The 20,425-nt window shown below is 35.5% G+C and overlaps 1 protein-coding gene across 46 annotated transcripts in view; it reads right to left on the bottom strand.

Moving 5' to 3' along the window:
* Nrxn1 (neurexin 1) overlaps positions 1-20,425 on the bottom strand; it is a 1,167,492-nt gene that overhangs the window by 126,556 nt on the left and 1,020,511 nt on the right. For 32 of the 46 annotated variants that reach the window (XM_060393136.1, XM_060393140.1, XM_060393190.1 and 29 more), the window contains 2 exons: positions 15,193-15,282; positions 13,517-13,836 (listed from right to left, as the gene is read on the bottom strand). In XM_060393136.1, coding sequence (XP_060249119.1) covers positions 13,517-13,836; positions 15,193-15,282 — 410 coding nt within the window. The remainder of the gene's footprint in view (positions 1-13,516; positions 13,837-15,192; positions 15,283-20,425) is intronic. The other 14 variants (XM_060393259.1, XM_060393261.1, XM_060393264.1 and 11 more) reach the window with 1 other exon arrangement.

Genomic DNA, 20,425 nt, shown 5'->3' with positions numbered 1-20,425 from the left:
TTTCACATATTTGTATGCCTGAGGTGTGTAAAAGTTATTCAGCAATTATAAATTTTAAGTGAACATATAATAGATTTATAGGCTAATTACAAGAAGGAAAACATACACACACATACTTTATTTTCTTCTGTCTGAGAAAATGAGAGAGACTGAGACTGAGACAGAGAAAGAGAAAGACACACACATACACACACACACACACACACACAGAGAGAGATTGAGAGACAAAGACAAAGACAGAAAATCAGACAGATACCATGCAACTCAGGCTAGCCTTAATCTGACAACCCATCTTGGCTTTCCTAGTGTTTGGATGAAAAGGTACATATCACCAAGAATAGCTCCCTTTTGTTTTTTTAAATTATACTTATGATTGAAGACTGTTATAACTTATTGCTTAATACCTGCCAGTTTAAAATTTTATATAGAGAGAGCAGTGATGAAGTAGAGTGAAACTTATTTATTTAATGCCTTATAAAAACAGGTACATTACTTAACCCTTCTCTTGACTTTACAGCCTAAAAGTTTCCAGTGATGTCAAAAGGTAAGAAAATCTAATACACACTCTTTAAGAAAAAAAAATATTTTGTCAGAAACTATCATAGATATCTATATAGTAGAATTTGCAAGATGGCAGCGGCCAGGGCATACTGTACCTGAGAGTCAGAAGATCAGAGAGTGCAATTACAGTCCAGGAGCATTTCCTTCCATCAACCAGACCCTGGATCACTCTCACTTTCCCAAGGGCAGTGTCTGGACCAGAGGCAGCATCCCACCCCTAATCCAGGGTTCTTCTGGTTCCCGTGTAAAGACCAGAAGGACAAGACAAACTCACAGGGCCCTAGACCCAAGAGGGCAAAGTCAAGCCAAAACTGAATGTCAGGAGGTCAGCATCTGCTGAGCTAGCAAGCAGCCACCTGGCTGAATCTGAATCCATAATACCAGCACCTGTTTCCTCTTTGTTGCAGCAGCTGACCTTGTAACACTAGTTCCCATTCATAATCTGTGTGATCCACTTGGGGCACTGCCAGCAGAGAGGTTCTCCAGTCAGTGGTCCTTTACCCGTGGAGGCCCAATGTTGCGCAAGAGAAACATTCAGCTTAGAGACCACTCTCTGCTGACTCCTGGTCTACCTGACCCAAGTGGGACAAGGGTGCAGAGGGAGCTATACTCAGGCTCCCACCCACATTGTCTGTCTGTCATCTGGAGAAGCCTAGTGTGAGGCCCTGAGCAGCATTCAACTTAGAGCCCTCTCTGCCTACTCCTGAACTGCCTGACTGTCAGAGACCACCAGACATGCTAACGCTAGAGACATTAAAATGGGTAGAGGTCAGTGTAAGAACATAAGCAACAAATCCCAGGGACATTTGACATTACCAGAAAACAGCATTCCTACCTCAGCAAGCACTGGAGATAGTACCACATATGAAGCATAAGAAAAGATTTTAAATCTGAAGTTATGAAAATGATAGAGGCCTTAAAGGAGGAAAATAAATCCTGCATACTAGAACAGAAAAATGCAATCAAGCAGTTGAAAGAATTTAACAAATCCCTTATAGAAATTAAACAAATATAGAAAACTACAATCAAACAGGAGAAGGAAATGAATTAAACTGTTCAAGACCTAAAAATGGAACTATAAGCAATAAAGAAAATACAGTCTGATGGAAAACCTAGGGAAGAGGACAAGACCTACAGATACAAGCATCACCAATAGAATACAAGAGATTAAAGATAGAATCTCAGGGGTAGAAGAGACAACTGAAGAAATCAATACATCAGTCAAAGAAAATGTTAAATCTAAAAAGCTCCTAACAGAGAACATCCAAGAAATCTGGGAAACTATGAACAGACCAAACCTATGAATAATATGGATTAAAGAAGAAGACTATCAGCTCCACCATGGATTAAAGCTGAAACTCAAAAAAAAAAAAAAAAAAAAAAAAAAAAAAAAAGAAAAGAAAAAAGAAAGAAAGAAAGAAAGAAAGAAAGAAAGAAAGAAAGAAAAAGAAAAAAAAAACAAAAAACAGAAACAACAGAAAGTCTACAAACTCATGGAAACTAAACAACTCCATACTCAATGACCACTGGGTCAGGGACAGGGAAGAAATAAAGAAAGAAATTAAAGACTTTCTAGTATTCAATAAAATGAAGGCACAACATACCGAAACTTGTGGAACACAATGAAAGCAGTGATAAGAGGAAAGTTCATAGCACTAAGCACCTTCATAAACAAATTGGAGAGTTCCCATACTACTAACCGAGCAGCACATCTGAAAGCTCTTGAACAGAAAGGAAGCGAATACTCCAAGAAAGAGTAGATGATAGGAAATAATGAAACTCAGGGCTGAAGTCAGAGTGCAGGGAATCATATGAAAGAAGTGGGAAACAGTAAGATCTGGAGAGGACAGGAACTCCACAAGGAGAGCAACAGAACCAAAAAATCTGAGCACAGGGGTCTTTCCTGAGACTGATACTCCAACTAAGGACTATGCATGAAGATAACCTAAGACCCCTGCACAGATATAGCCCATGTTCAATATTCAAGTATGTTTCATTGTAATAGGAACAAGGACTGTCTCTGACAAGAACTGATTGGCCTGCTCTTTAATTACCTCCCCCTGAGGGGGAAGAAGCATTACCATTACCAGGCCACAGAAGAAGACAGTGCAGCCACTCCTGATGAGACCTAATTGACTAGGATCAGAAGGAAGGAAAAGAAGACCTCCCCTATCAGTGGACTTGGAGAGAGGCATGCAGGCAGAGGGTGGAGGAAGGGAGGGATTGGGGCAGGAGGAGGGAGGGAACCACAGGGGAGATACAAAGGGAATAAAGTGTAATTAATAAAGAAAAAAATGTAAAAGAAAAAAAAGCAAAAAAAAAAAGGCTGGAAGCAAAGAAAAAATACACACACACACACACACACACACAAAAAAAAAAAAAAAAAAATCAATGAAACCAAGAGCTGTTTCTGTGAGAAAACCGGCAAGATAGACAAACCCTTAACCCAAATTAACAGGATCAGAAATGAAAAAGGGGATATCACACCAGACAATGAGGAAATAAAAAAAAAATCATTAGGTCTTACTTCAAATACTCTCTTCTACAAAATTGGAAAATCTAAAGGAAATGAATAATTTTCTTGATATATTATACATACCAAAGTTAAATCAAGATCAGGTAAATAGTTTAAACAGAACTATAACCCTTAAGGAAACAGAAGCATTCATCAAAAGTCTCCAAACAACAACAAATCCCAGGACCAGATGGTTTTAGTTCAGAATTCTTCCAGATATTCAAAAAAGAGCTAATGCCAATACTCCTCAAAATATTACAAAAAATATAAACATTGCCAACTCATTCTATGAAGCCACAGCCACTCTGTCACTTAAGCCACACAAAAACTCAACAAAGAAAGAGAATTCCAGACCAATTTCATTCATAAACATCAATGCAAAAATACTCAATAAAATACTATCAAACCAAATCCCAAAACACATCAAATACATCATCACCACGCACAAATAAGCTTCTTTCCAGGGATGCAGGGATGGTTCAACGTAAGAAAATTCATCAACATAATCCACCATATAAACAAACTCAAAGAAAAAAAAATCACATGATTATCTCATTAGATACAGAAAAAGCCTTTGACAACATCCAACACCCTTTCATGATGAAAGTCTTGGAATGATAGGGGATAAAAGGCACATACCTAAACATAATAAATACATCAAGAAAATAGCCGTTAAAATAAATGGAGAGAAACTCAAAGCAATTTCACTAACATCAGGGAAAAGACAAGGCTGCCCAATCTCTCCCTACCTCATCAGTATAGTATTTGAAGTCCTAGTTAGAGCAGTACGATAACTAAATAAGATCAACGGGATACAAACTGGGAAGGAAGAAGTCAATGTACTGCTATTTGCAGATGAAATGATAGTATACATAAGCGACCCCAAAAAGTCCACCAGAGAACTCCTATAGCTGATAAACAGCTTCAGCAGAGTGGCTGGATACAAGATTTATTTTAAAAGAAATCAGCAGCTCTCCTCTACAAAAGCAACAAACATGCAGAGAAAGAAATTAGGGAAGCTACACCCTTCTCAATAGCCACAAATAATGAAAAGTATCTTGGTGTATCTCTAACCAAGCAAGTGAAAGACTGGTATGACAAGAACTTCAAGTCTCTGAAGAAAGAAACTGAAGATGATATTGGAAGATGGAAAGATGTCCCGTCCCAGGCTTGTGGACCAGTAGGATTAACATAGTAAAAGTGGTCATCTTACCTAAAGCATTCTACAGATTCAGTGTAATCTCCATAAAATAGCAACAAACTTCTTAATATACCCTGAAAGAACATTTCTCAACTTCATATGGTAAAACAAAACAAAACAAAACAAAAAAAAACAGAATAACCTAAAACAATCTTTACAATAAAAGAACTTTTGTAGGTATCTCCATCCCTGACTTCAAGCTATAGTGCAGAGTGATAGTAATAAAAACTTCATGTTACTAGCATAGAAACTAGTCTTGGTTCATCAATAGAATCTAATAGAATACCCAGAAATAAACCTGCAAAGAGTCAAAACCATACAATGGTTTTGAAAGTGTTTTCAATAAATGCTGCTGGTCTAACTGTATGTCTACATGTAGGAAAATATAAAGAGATCCGTATTTATCTCCCTGCACAAAATTCAAATCCAAGTGGATCAAAGACCCCAACATAACACCAGATGCACTAAATTTATTAGACAAAAAAGTGGGGAAGGACCTTGAACTCATTGGCACAGGAGATAGCTTTCTGAACAGAACACCAGCAGCTCAGGCTCTTACATCAACAATAAATGAATGGGACCTCTTAAAATGGAAAAGCTTCTATAAGGCAAAGGACACGGTCAATAGATGAAATGTCAGTCTACAGATTGGGAAATGATCTTTGCTAGTCCTTCACCTGACAAAGGGCTAATATACAAAATATATAAATGAACTTAAGAAATAAAACACAAATAAACAAAATAACACAATTTAAAAAATGGGGCAAAGAACTAAACAATGTTCTTAACAGAGGAATCTCAAATGGTGGAGAATCACTTAAAGAAATGCACAACTTCCTTAGTCATCAGGGAATGCAAATCAAAGTGACTCTGGGATTCCATTTCACACCAGTCTGGATGGCTGAGATCAACATCTCAAAGGACAGCACATGATGGTGAGGCTGTGGACGAAGGGGAGCCCTTCTCCATTGCTGGGGGGAGTGTAGACTCGTACAAACCAATCTTTTAGAAGTCAATCTGTCACTTTCTCAGAAAATTGGGAATAGCTTTACCTCAACACCCAGCTATACCTCTCCAGGGTATACACCCAAAAGGCACTCCAACATACAACAAGGATACTTCCTCAACTATGTTCATAGCAGCTTTATTTATAATAGCTAGAATCTGGAAGCAACCCAGATGTCCCTCAATGGAAGAATGAATAAACTATGGCACATTTACACAATGGAATACTATTCAGCTATTTTTAAAAAAAATCATGAAATTTGCAGGCAAATGGATGGAACCAGAAAAGATCATGCCAGACTCCCAGACTCAGAAAGACACACATCATATATATACTCACTTATAAGGGGATTTTAACCATATAGTACAGGATAAACATACTCTAAGACTCATACCAAAAAAAAAACATAAAAAAAACAAGAGAGACACAAGGGAGGATGCATAAATCTCACTTGGAAAGGTGATAGATTGACTGAAGAGATGGAACAAGGTAGGAAATGGGGTGAAGAAAGTTAAGAGGGTAGAGATCAGACCTGGAGAGAGTGAGGGCAAGAGGACAAAAGGCCTGTAGAGAAAGGAGAAATAGAGGGTGGGGATATCTCTCTAACAAGCTGGAGTATATGGCCCTGGGAGGATATGAGGGGGATTTAAGCAGTGATTCCTGGGAGCAGAGGCATAGAGACTGAAGAGGACACCTTCTAACTAGCCTCCTGATAGAGGAAGGGAAACTCCAACCACCCACAAAACTTCAACTCCAAATTTACCTTGTCTACAAGATGTGCAAGGATAGATAGAGCAGAGAGAGCAGAGACTGGAGGAATGCCCAAACAATGCCTGGCCCAACCAAAGACCTACCCTATGGGTGAGTGCCAACCCCTGCCATTATGAAGTATAATCTGCTAAATTTGCATTCAGGAGCCTGACAGAGTTGTCCTCTCAGATGCTCTACCCAGCAGACCCAGCTAAACATTGAGCAATGCTTAGGGAGTCTTGTGGAAAAGTGGAAGGAAAGAAAAAGGTTCTGGAGATAACAGGAGCTCCACCAAAAGACCAACAGGGCCAACTAACCAGGGCCCAGAGCGGCTTGCTGAGACTGAAGCATCAAAAAGGACCGTGTATGAACTGGACCTAGGCCCCCTACAAAGATGTATCAGACGGAGAGCCTAGGCTCCTTGTGGGTCCTCTAGTAAAGGCAGAGGGACTGCACTGGACAAGACTGCCTTCCTAGCTTTTTGATCAGTCCCTCCTAGTGGGACTACACCTATCAGGCCAAAGGGAAGAGGGCATGTTCAGTCCCAATGCAACTTACCATAGTAATTAGAAAAAAGCCTTTATCTTTTAGCACCATATAAATACTTATAGATGATTTCATGGCTTTTAATGTTAAAGTTAAATAAAATGTAAATACAATTAATGAAATATGTCATAGGTTGAGAATCTGATATTGTCCACAGTGACTGATGGTGGGAATTTCATATTTATTCTAAGAAAAATTATTTTGATTGCAAATGTTGAATGACAGAATTGCTAGTAAATTCATTAACTTGATCATTCAAATCAATGCATTTAACACTAAGATCAATAAGTAAAAGAAACCATAATTTATAAATTCAAGATGTGGGATGAGAATTCATAGACAGTTATCCATACAGAGTGTAGAGAAAGAGATCTCAATGAGTCTGGAGGAGGGTGTCTGGAAGAGATGGGAATGAAAGACTGGCAGGTGACATGGCTTCTAGAGGTCACTGTGTATAAAAGCAGTAGGACCTCAAGAGAAGTAGACATGAATCATTCAGGATGCAAATAAGAAGGAGGCTACACATGTTTTTATGCTTGCATGGGCTATTAGAGAAATGATGTAATTTTGTTTGCAGTTTCAAACAATAAATTGATATGTGAGTGAAAATTCACAATACATATGGTTAAAAATTTAAGAAAGTCAAGGCTAGTTTTTCATTTAGTAGAATAAGTACTAAATGTCCAATATTATTCACTTTAAATAATATCAACATTTCATCACGTGTCATACTTTATGAATTGTATTTGTTTATCCAAAATGAATGTTAAAAAAAAAACAAATAAGTTCAGTGATTGAATGTGTGCCTGGCACGCTGTGTTTTATTCCCAGCACCTTCCTCCAAAATAAACAGATAGAATATAGATAGAAAATAGATAGGTGGATAGATAATAAATAGATGATACATAGATGATAGAAGGAAAGATAGGCAAATAGATGATAGATGACAGACAGACAGACAGATAGATGGGTGATAGATGAAAATAAGTTCTAAGCAGAGACCATGTGCAAGCGTAAAACACAAATTCCCCCTTAAAATATCCAAAATAGAAGTCAGCCTGCACCAAGCTATAAAGTTTCTCTCTGTCCCCACTTCCAACTGGTTGGAAAAAAATAATGTAATACCACACCTCCTGAACTTCTGTCTCATCCTCAAACACTTATATACCATAGAATTAGGTTACACTTCTGGCTTAATTAACATACTGAGAAGTTGAAGGACACAGCGCATGGGTAGAGAGAGCATATTTTGGTGTCTCTTTTGTTCCTTGTCCAGGCTTCGAAGCCCCTAACTAAGGAATTAGCTGCCACTGGCAAAATCCTCAGAGGGTGCAAAGCTGTGGGTCTCGGGTTATGTCTACACAATAGAATGCCAGTGTTCTTTGGTACTGATGCCTTTATCAACAACCATCTCAGCTCATTTATTCAAAAAGAAATTTCATTTTTGGTTCTTTCTCCTACAGGGATTCATTCAGGACTCTCCAAGAATTTTCTCCTGTAATATCTGACATCCCACAGGTAGTATTCATTTTTTTTTTGGTTCTTTTGCTGTTCATCTTCTTCAATTACAATATGTTTTATGCAAGAAAGTTTAATTTTGTGCAGTGCTGCATTTTCAATGACTAAAATAGTATCTGGCCTGGAGTGACTGCTGTTCAGATATGTTGTGCTGAGAGGGTGAGCTAATGAATGAATGAATGCACATATTGTCTACATCTAGCCTTGTCAGAAGACATCTCAAGACCAGGTTTACTTCTAGCACTAAAACAGCTTTTAATCCACTCAAACATCCACCCCCTAAAGGATATGCACTATGCATAGTGCTCTTAAAATAAAACCTTTTAAAATGTACAACTTTGACACTTTGACTTGCCAGCAAGAAGGGAGCAAAACACCTTCTAAATAGTTCCTGCTTACACAATTAAAACTACAATGAATTATACTTTTCTCAACAAGCACCATTTAGTTTCAGAGAACATGCTTTTATATGTGCTTTAAATTTTCCAACCAAGTGTGTTCTTTTCCAACATGCACTAAAGCTTGCTATAAAATTATACATTAATTTAAGGGAATTCAGCAGAACAACTGGATTAGAAAAATAAAATTAATTATTCATGTCACCAGTAGTCTAAAAATACAAAGTGGTTATCAGAAACACGCATACTTATAAGTAACACTGTTATTTTTTAAATAATGAAGTCTCAGTAAAGGTTAATTAATGTTTTTAATAAAAATAAAATTTTATTCTTGGGCGTTACAAAATGTATTTTGTTAATTCTAAATATTTTTCATGGAAAAATGCATACACTCTTCTTATATTTTTCAAACAAATAGTATTTATTTTTCATGAAAAGCTCCAAAGCTTCCAGGAAGCAATAGCATTACCCAAAATATTAAACACTTTTTCTCACTTGCACACAAATTGGGTTTCTTTTTATAAAAACTTGAATGAGTGTCAAGGATCAATGACAGATGTGATGTACACATTTCTCTGATAACATATGTCTATGGGTTTCAACGCTCAATGCTTCTTTTCTTTAAATGGATGTACTGATGCCACCTGAAGAAACTCACGCTGGAACCTGAGAATGGACCTAAGACATTCTATCTCCGCAGAGTGGTTCTGTCTCCATCTGTAATATTTCCCAAGTGTTTGAAATACACCCATCAAGTAAAAACAAACAAACAAAAAAGCAACAGCAACAACAACAAACCCATAATCTCTCAAAGCATTTCTTTCACTACTTTCTCAAGATTCTTTTGCCACAAAATGATGAAAAGGTTGTGGATTCTAAAATCCAAGTCAACACACTACAATCAAATGCAGCCAAAAACATGCTGAATGAACTTCATTATTTACTATTCTTAGGAAACTTGATTCTTTCTCAAAGTTATATATAATCATGTGTATATATATATATATCATATATATATATACATATGTGTACATGTATATCTCACAGTACAGTACAGTTTACATACTGAAATAAATGTTTCTGAGAATCAAAAAGAGCTGCTCTCAAAAATTACATCAGAGTAACAGTTATGCACAGAATTCTCTGAACCAACTGGGATGTGTGGCTGTCCTACCAAAAAGAAAGGGCTAGCATCCATGTTTGTGAAATAAAGCGGAGAGAAACTAAGTAAGCACACCAAGACGAGAGTCAATTAAATTTAAGAACTGAAATGAGCTCCAGAGAGTACTAGAGACTCATTTACTCCAGAGAGACAACAGCGCCAACATGAGGGAGGCTAATCAGTCCTTCAAGTCATAGGACACTAGGCTCCTGTTGTGGACAGTGAAGTCCTGTTTCTGATTCGATATGCTATTTCTATTATACTCTAATTTCCGTGAGAGAAAAATCAATAAGGTTTAAAATTATATAGTCTGCATATGGTATGTAAAATAATCTTGAAGGGAAAACAGAAAATATTGACCATATGCTACAAGTAATATTGTGAGATTGGGGAGAATAATAATAATGGTCTTAAAACAAACAGCACACTAGCAATAAATAAATTAGTTTTTAAAAGAAGAGAAAAAAGGTTAAGATGCTCCATGTTTTCCTTTCAGTTATATACATACAGATCCATGTGAAAGTACAGGACACAGCCCTTAGAAGGTAAAATTTTTGCATGACTGTTTTCAACATCAAATAGCTCTCCACATTCTAATAATGAATTGTGCTGATATTTTTCTTTGTGAAAACAGTTTTATGGGAAGTAAGTAAGCCTTACAGAGACCTGTCCACTTAAGGGTTCTAGTAAAACAAAATATGTAAATGTTATACAACTCATCTAAAATCTCTCAATAATGTTCTGTTCACTATTTTTTTTTCATCTTGGTAGTCATCTCTAATTTTTATTATTCTAAATCCTATAAGATTAATCCTATAGCAATATAAAAAACTGGTCATCACTCAGAAGAAAACATTCTTGTTCTTTTCATTTCTTAAGGCATAGTCACTTTTAAGTGGGAATGTAGATGGGATATTTTGAACACCCCTGTATTCACCAACTCTATGACACCTGAAATACATTTCTCACCCAGTTCTTGTCCTGCAGGATAGCTAAATAAAGTCGCCCATTTGAAGTGATTCCAATTTAATTCTGTTAGACCAAAAATCTGTTTCTACATTTCTAAAACATGCCAGTACCCATAAGTCCATTGTCATTGTCACAGAAGTGGCTCTGTGTTATCACTGAGGAAAATATATTTTGATTGAAAAAAAATAGTACAGTATGGCTTTAGAAAAATGAAATGACTCCTTTGTCATTTCAATGTAGAGATGGAATTGATAAAAGCAGGCAGATGTGGTCACTATGGATAAAGTTTAATGACAGATGGATGCTTTACCTAATCTTTTATAAGTAAGTAAAGTTTTCAAACTTGAGATTTATATTACAAATCACTCATTAAATTTTTAGGATACTTGTATTATTTTAATCAGTGAAACATTATATATATTGATATATATCAGTAATGTCTTCATATTCAATTTTGAGATAAAAATTTGAAACAAATTATCCTGTTGTTAAAAATAATTCTTTACTTTTAAAACCACTGCTGCCCTTGAAATTTGAATAGTTATGATAGACTTTCTTCATTGGCAACTATCAAGGACTTAAACCCTTTTTCTTTGCATTAATGTATTTCACAGAATGCTGATATCTTTATATTTGTCTTTCAAATCAAAGAGTTGTTTGCACCCATGCTTTTTTATTATACACAGATAATGTTATATACAGATAATACTTCACAAATTACATTTTCCTTCATTTAAATAAATGTAAAAATTTTAATTAATTAATGATTATACAGGCTTAGTATAAAAAATACTGAGCTACCTCAAGTTGCATTTACAGAAACATTTCCCATTCTGAATAATACACTTGAATACTCGTTTTGGAAAAAAATATGTAAAAAAAATATTTTGAGAGTTATTTTACATTTAATTTTTCTGTTTCAGATTTACTTTGGAATGTTAGTCCTTATCTGGTGAACAGCAACAAAATCTTTTTTTAAATTATTTTTAGTTTTATTAATTACAGTTTATCCTCCTGTACCTCCCTCCCCCCCTCCCAATCCCATCCTCCGTCTTCCCCACCAGTGTCCCTCTTCCAGTTCACTGAAAAGGGAGGTCCTCCTCCCCTTCTCTCTGACCCTAGTCTATCAGGTCTCATCAGAAGTGGCTGCATTGTCTTCTGTGGCCTGGTAAGGCTGCTCTTCCTCAGGGGGATGTGATCAAAGAACAGGCCTATCAGTTCATCTCCAGTAAAAAGACACAGACTAACACAGTGGATGCATAAACAAGACCCCAAAATCTTTTGCATACAAGAAACGAATTCCTGATTAAATATAACTAAAGGCTTTTTAGCAGCATGAGCAATCATGAACCTGTCTAAAATCACAAGTCTTTCTTCAAGGAGTTAAGTGCTGTGCCATCAGCAATGGCACAGATATAAGCACAATACAAACACTCAACAATGTTGTACCTCCAAGTAAAGGTTCCCACTAAAAGTCATGTCGTGACCGTAGGAACTTAGGTGTGTGTCCGCATGCCCAGAAAAACTGTCCATGTGGACAGTTATCAATAATCAATAAAGCAGTACTCGAGTGTGTCCTATGACACAGCACACTTTGTGGCCAGATGCAAATAAAAAAAGACAAAGGAGATAAAGAAAACAGTGGGTGAATATATTATAAAATATACAATATGGTACTACAACACATTTATAAATTTATATTTCAATATTTGGTCAATTTTCTTCTTCATTTGGTTAAGCGCCTATTTTTTTTCTATTTCTTATTCATTTCCTGTCATTCCATATTATTTAAAGTAAAAATCAAAACATCTTTTCTTTATCATTGATAGATATCTCAATGACATGATAGAGTGGTAAAACAAACAGAACTTGCTTTCTAGTATTTTCTTTCCAAATCTGATCATCTATTTCAAACACTTCTTCCAAAGCATTTTTAAAAATGTTTGCTGTCATTTGTTTCCCCCTTTGAAATACAGTTTCTTAGATTATTAAGAATAACATATTGAAAAATCTTTATTTGATACCTACTGAAGAGATTCATTATTGAAAGCAAAATAAAGCCACCAATCTTGAATTGCAAAAACACAAAATTTTGAAAGAATTAATAAGTGAATATGTGCAAAGACTACAAATATCAATAAGGACCTCATATCCTTTAATAATATTTCAACAGCATCAATAGCATTTAATTAGTCTTTATCACCGTTCTCTGAGGTAATGCCAATGACTAAATCAGCACATCATCTAGTCAATCAATATGTATTTTACTATTGAATTTATAAACTTGAAAATAGTACCAATGTCATATTTAAAAATTGTGTTTTTCAAAAGTTGCAGACACAAAATTTAGTAATAAAGTCATTGAAGTAAGTTCCATCTAAGTGTGATTAATTACATATCATACAAAACATCTTCATTTGACAGTTTAACTAGTATTTTCACCCTTAAGCAACCCAATGAACACTTTTCTCATAATAAAAATAGATCCATCATTCACCACAAAATCCACACACTTAACCCTTTTATTTTGATGCATTGCTAAGCGTAAAGAAATAAAACCTTTCAAAATGCCATTAATTCCCTTATTTGCTAACCATAAAAAGTAACATTTTTGAATAATTAGCAGATCCCTCCTGTGCACCAAAGTTATATAAACAAACTGACATCTAACGAACCAATACAGAGCCTTTTTTGTCTGCAGACTTTCATCAACAACAAACATACATATCATATTCATTCATGATGGAACATGTACACCATTTTCAAGAAAGACAAGCACATGGGATCAGAAACCAAATCCTGCTTGGAAATGACACATGTGCAAAAAAAAAGAAAAGGCCACTTTTGAGATCACAGATCCAAAATGAAAGGATGAAATGCACGCACTCACCTGGCTGATGGGTTCTTTCGTGGGGGGCTTTCCTCTCCTAGCTGTGCTGGTGGCCAGGGTTGTGGTGGTCTCCATGATTGAGGTGGACATCTCTGACTGCATGGCAGTGGCTGTCGACTCAGTTGTCATAGAGGAAGGCACTTCACCAACCAGCCTCACATTCCCCACTATGGCGATGTTGGCATCGTTCTCTGCTGCCATATTCAGAACTTTCAAGCCATTGTAGTAAAGCCCAGAGAGCTGGCCCTGGAAGGGCTGGCCCTGCTCTTTCCCTCCAATTATTATGGTTGCTTGGCTATTGAAGATTGTGAGCTGACGCCCTGTAAAAATAATATTACATACATGCAAAAATGTTGATTGTAAACTCTACATTCTACAAAGGATGATAAAACAGATCTTTTATGGGGTGGATAATGAGAGCAATAAACTACAAGAGAGGCGTTTGACTCATAATTCATTGCTTAGAAATGAGGTGTTCATGAAATGCATAATTACTGGCAAATACTTATAAAATCTCAACGTATTATAAATGTAGTGCTTTTGCTAAAAGTCCAATCAAACATGAATATTACAAATCAGTTTTTAGTAGATCTCTTTTTCCTTTGCCTCAAGAGCTTATTGTTGGTCTCTCAAATTTAAATTGTTTAATTTAAAGGTATGACAGATCTAACATTTCAAATATTTGTTATCCTGAAATAACCTCTGATATAAACTAATCTGTAAGAGCTAAAGTCTAATTTTAAAATTTATTGTAAAAATTTCATAACTCATGTAATGCCCATACATCTCTATGTGCTATTCTTTATAAATGTTTATTTTTTGGAAGGCAATAATCCATTGTTATTTCAATTATATTTCCTGGCAATCACACTGAAAGGAAATGAATGGCTTACACTGAGCTTGTCAGAAAGAAAGAAAAAAAGGCTTCAAAAATATTTTTCTGATTGGCTTTCAGCAAATCTATCAAAAGAGAACAGAATAAATGAAAAAAAAATAGCTTCGGATGTAAAAAGCGGCTTCAGTAATGATACACAAACCAATGGAGAAATCATGGCACATTTCCATCAAACAATCCTAGCAACAGTACCATTATCATCAAATGGAGACTCCCAGGAGAGCAAAGTTCCCTCTGCTCGTAAAGCATGCACACAACTTTAACTTCAGTTTTAGTCAGGGTTTGTTCCCAAATGTTCTCAGAAGCTTGCAAACGTTAAAGGGACTTCATTTTGAATGGCAATTCATATTGCCCTCTATTTAAGATTCCTAGAGTTTAAACAAAGTTTTTTTTTTTCAGGACCATGATAAAGATATCCGAACTACATATATTTTAGTTAATAATTTAGAGGCTAGAACATGGATATAATCTACAAATAATTTATCATTTTTGGTTAGTGCTTGCTCTGAGTACCTTCATAGAGTTAGTGGATTATATTTAACAGTCCCTTTAACCTTAAGTTAACTGGGTAAGATTATTAAACCGTTGGTACTTCTAAAAATGTATAGAAATTATTATACAAGGTATGCAAATATTACTATCTACATTTTACTGTTTTAAATTTGTTTTTAATTTAGTTTTACGGAAAATTTAATTTTTATGTTTATTAGTGTTACAATGAAGTACTACTTGGTTATGTTCAAATTATTTTTTTATTTGAAGTTTTAATCAATGTTTTTACCTTTGTCGAGTAGCCATTCATCAACTACTCGACCAAGTCGATATGGAATTCGCTGTCTAGCAATCGCCAGGCGCTCGTTATCATTGTTTCCTTTAAAGTTTAAAGAGACATTTCATTGGTTAAAATCTGTAAGGTCAAAGGTTAAAAGTTAATACTTAAAGCTTGAGCTATACAGTTGCCACATGATTTTTTGAAATTTGGAATTTTAAAAAGTTCTACCTAAAACATTTCATGTTTCAGACTTGTCATTCATTCATTTATTTTATTTTAGCAAACAAAATTATTCCTATGTTAATTGAAAATTAGAAATCTGCATTTGAGCTAGGTTATTAAACTTATGTTATAGACAGACCCGAACAACCAATTTAAACAGCATAAAATAGCTTTACAAAATAAATGACCCTTGACCTCAGGGTTTTGTCTTTTTGATGTTTCTTATTAACTAGTTAAACATGTTCAGCTACAACAGGTTTAAGTTTTCAAAATACATTCAACCTCTTATTCCAGATTAGTAATTTATGAACACCAAACTTAACACCATCGTTGGCACACTGAAGCATCGCAAATAGGCCTAGCATACTTTATTTCCTATTAAGACAACATATTTCCTTATTCGTTTCATTTAAGAAAACCACAAGGTCCAAACAGTTCTTGTGTATTCCATCAAAACTGGTTCATCAATCACTTGCACATTATAAGAGAGTATATTTCATATCATCCAAATATGAGTTAGGAAAGGCTTTGACAAAAGTGACATTTATTTGAGTGTCCTTCAGTTTCATTAAAAGCTCAGCATGCTGAAGCATATAGCATTTGAAGAAATACTATTTGAGTATTTGTATACCCAAATCCCTGCATACTATTAAGTTATTCTCTTTTAAAAGGTGTAAGAGCTTAATGTACAAATGAAGCTGTAAACAAAGACTCTTAGCCACAGATCTGAACTAAGTGAAAGTCTTGCTTCTCTGAATAGAAAACATTGTCTGCTAGAAACACTGGTTATTTTGACCTTGAATCAAGCTTACCAGTAGATGAGTGTTTTCTTGATCAAGAAAACACTTAGGGCTGCTGTCGGTGCTCAGGAGTATATATTAAAGGAAGAATTTTTCTATTTCATGAAAATTAAATAGAATTTGGAGCTGAGGCATTTTGTCAATAGCTTGAGTGAGGATTAATAGTTAAAAGAAAACTTAAATTATAGTGTTTCCTACATAGGAAGCCTGAAGTATTTGGCTAGAGAATAAAACAGACATACCGTTCTCTCAGATTTATAATTATTTATAAGGGGTTTTCACTTTTTGTGCTAATGTTCCGATGTATTACACTTACCATAATAAGTCTACCTTAACATAACTCATGCACATTTGGAGAAGGATGAAAGAGCTATCATTTGGAACATCTCAATGTGTTGTTCAAATGTGTATGTGACCAAAAAGTTTTCACATGTTAATATTCAATTTAAAATAAAACAAGGTTGAACTATATACGTTTAATGAAAACATTGAGTTGTATTTCTCTGGATCATGTAATCGTTTAAATGTTGTAAAGTTGTAGTTCATAATATATTCTTGGTAAACTGATACTCTTAAAAAGTGATATACCCTAATTTCTTTCTCAGCTCTTTGATCACCTCCCCCTAAGGGGGGAGCAGCCTTAACAGGCCACAGAGAAAAACAGTGCAGCCACTCCTGATGAGACCTGATAGAGTAGAATCAGAAGGAAGGGGAGGAGGACTGTGGGAGGGCATGGGTGGAGAAGAAGGAAGGTAGGTGGTATTGGGAAGGGAGGAGGGAGGAAGCTACAGGTGGGAAACAAAGTGAATAAACTGTAATTAATAAAAATATAAAGAAAAAAGAAAAGGAAAACATGATATACATAGCAAAACATTCCAACTATTTTTAAAATGTGTTCATACTTTGAATATGATTGTTTATGTGCTTCTTAGATATATGCAAAACCTTAATATTTTCTGTCCAAGGGCAATGTGACTATTGATGAAGTATGTGATTTTGTGTAATAATTAGGTTTTTTACATGCTTAATCCACAACACATCAACTAATACTTAAGCACAGCATGAATAAATATGTTACCATTGCCTTTAGGACCAAATCTTGGCCCATTATGATATCCCTGTATCCTCTCAGGTCCTTTACTACACCCACTGCTTCATCTCACTGGCTCTCCTTTGAGGTTTTCTTCAAATCTCCTAAAGCTCTTCTTTCCTCCCTCTGGGATTTTTCATCTGGAGTTTTTCTCATGTGAGACACTCTCCCCTGCCTAGCTCATCCTTATCTTCTCTAGCCAACCATCACTCATTAATGGAATGTTCTTATAAAAAACATTGTTTATGTGGGAGGCAGTCCATGATATATTCAAGTTAAATTATCAGACTGCATACTACACAGCTCTTGAAGCACAATCCTTAGAAATAAGCATTTGCCTTAAAAGCTACCTATTTAACTAATATTTTTCCTTGTAATATTTCAACATCATAAAGTCAGGGACTTTATGTGGTATTTACTATATCTCCAGTGTTTTCACAATGCCTAACACACAAAGTCCTATCCTATATCTGTACAATGAAATAGAGAAAACAATTTTCTTTCTAGTTGTCTTTTATGGATTAACACTCCTATACACACACAACAAATTTGTAATTTAAAATGTGCCCAATGTCATTAAACAAGAACTCACAGCTTTCAGTGGTATAGGAAGGTTAGAGGAAAGATCTCAGATAAGAAAATAAATGACATATTCTTTTATAGTGAATTGAAAAGAACCCTTGAAATATGTGAATACATACAACTTGTCCTTATATCTTTGACTGAATCTATTAGTAGTAATATAATTGATATGACCTGACTAATCTCAATATTTGTTTGAGAAGATGCTTGAGATTTAACTAAAATAACACAAACACTGCTTATGAGTGAACACCTCAGATCAACTAATGACAATGAAAATAAAAATAATGATAATAGGAGCAGGGAACATCTCTGACATGAACTCAAGAGCTGGCTCTTTGATCACCTCTACCGGAGGGGGGAGCAGCCTTGCCACACCACAGAGGAAGACAGTAAAGCCACTCCTGATGAGACCTGATAGACTAAGGTCAGATGGAAGGAGAGGAGGACCTCCCCTATCACTGAATTGTGGAAGGGGCATAGGAGAAGAATGAGGGAGGGTGGGATTGGGAGGGGATGGAGGAGGGGACTACAGCTTGGATACAAAGTGAATAAACTGTAATTAATAAAAATAAATTAAAATAAAGAAAAAACTCTTTAGTAATGCTATCAAAACATCAGGAGAAGTAACCATCTCAACTTTATATACTGACTTTTCTTCAGTATTTAGTTACTTCATAACTATTATTCCATTGGGAAAAAAAGAAAAGAAAATAATGTGCCAATAAAGAAGGTAGTACAGGAGCTGGGCACAGCAGCACATGCCTGTAATCTCAGCACCAGGGAGGCAGAGGCAGGCAGATCTCTGTGCGTTCAAGGCCAGCCTGGTCTACAAAATGAGTCCAGGATAGCCAAGGCTACACAAAGAACTTTTGAAAAAAAATCAAATAAACAAACAAAAAATAAAGTAGTGAAAATAGGAGTGAAAATGTAGGATAATTTGTAAGATTGGAAGCCAAATAGAGGGGGTCATAAGCTCCATAGTCCTATAGGTCAGATGCCCGTTACTTCATGTAGCATCTTTCCTAACATAGATGAGCTGAATTCAAATGACATGTCATTTTTTGTAACTGTAATAGGTGGAAAATCAGATGGTATTTACAGCATATATATATATATATATGAATTATTTTGTTTTATTTAATCTTAATCATTGTAAAACTTCTGTCTAGACCTTACATGCAATATGAAGAACATAAAATATATTTTTAAAATTCTATGAACACATACAAATTCCAATGTCCTTTTATATATTTATTTTTAGAGGAAATATTTGGTATGCAATACACATGATGTAAAACGCTACATAAATCATCTATGGATAGTGAGAGAAAACCAACATAGAACAACATCTGATGCTAGGAACACAGAACATAAATAAAATACAAATGAAACTATAGGTGAATCTCTGGAAAGAACCATGTTAATTTCCACGTATTCTCAACAGAGGGAAAGATGCTGCAAACATAACTCAGTTATGAATGATTAATCTTTTGCAGTCTATTAAAGGATTTAAAGGAAATTTCAACTTAAAGATATTACAAAATCTAACTTTGGCGATTGGTTAAACATGTCTCCGATTGATGTGAAGAGATTTTCATGTTAAATGGTGAAAGGCCGGCAGTTTAGCTAGGTGTGTCAGCCTTAATTGTAATCCTTGTGCTAAGGAGAATGGGGCATGTGGACTGCTGTGGATTAGAGGTTAACCTGGACTATAAAATAGGTTTCAAGGACGCCCAGACAGCTGAATGAAACCATGTCTCAAAACAAAACAAAGTATGATAATTTGCTCTCATATTTTTTTCCTGGATAAAATTAGAGCAGGGATTATGTTTTTATTTCTTTTACTCCACGCAGTCATGGGTGAACTTACTTTATTGTATCTATCGACACCTGTAACATATACTCTCTGTTGAAGTGATTTTTAAGCAATGGAGCTGCATTATGAAGTTTGGCTCCATTTTCTTTTGAACTACCAAAGCATTAAGTAGCTTTGACAGGAAGAAATGATCTGTAACACCAATCTCTATTAACAGTACTATAAGCACACATGTGGAGGGCAGAGGGAACTTAGAGTTGGTTAGAGTTAGAGTTAGAGTTAGAGTTAGAGTTGGTTCTCTTCTTTCACCTGTTTGTTCTGGGGAGCAAACACAGACCAACAGGCTTTACATGAGTCTACCTCACGGGCCAAGCCATCTTGCTCTTGCTTGATCCAGAGTGATTGATGAACAGAAACACCTATCACTAAAAGTGGCATGCTACTGTTAATGAGAACCTTTGGTACTGTGCTAAGTGAAACAGGCCAGTCATAAAAGAATAAAGGCTGTATATTCACTCTCACATGAAGTATGTAAAGTACTGAGATTCACAGGGACAGAAACTAGAATGGTGGTTTCAAAGGGCTAGAAGATGAAGGAGATGGAGAAGCTATTATCTAGTATGTACAAGGTCCAAATTTCAGAATGAGAACATTTTGGATATGGGTGGTAGAAGGTGGCCATGTATGTAAATGTACTTAACACTACTGAACTATTCACTTCAAAATGTT

Source organism: Meriones unguiculatus, chromosome 1 (genome assembly GCF_030254825.1).
Source record: "Meriones unguiculatus strain TT.TT164.6M chromosome 1, Bangor_MerUng_6.1, whole genome shotgun sequence".
Lineage (NCBI taxonomy): Eukaryota > Metazoa > Chordata > Mammalia > Rodentia > Muridae > Meriones > Meriones unguiculatus.
Note: the sequence above shows the minus strand (reverse complement) of the source record. Positions and strands in the feature narration are given on the sequence as shown.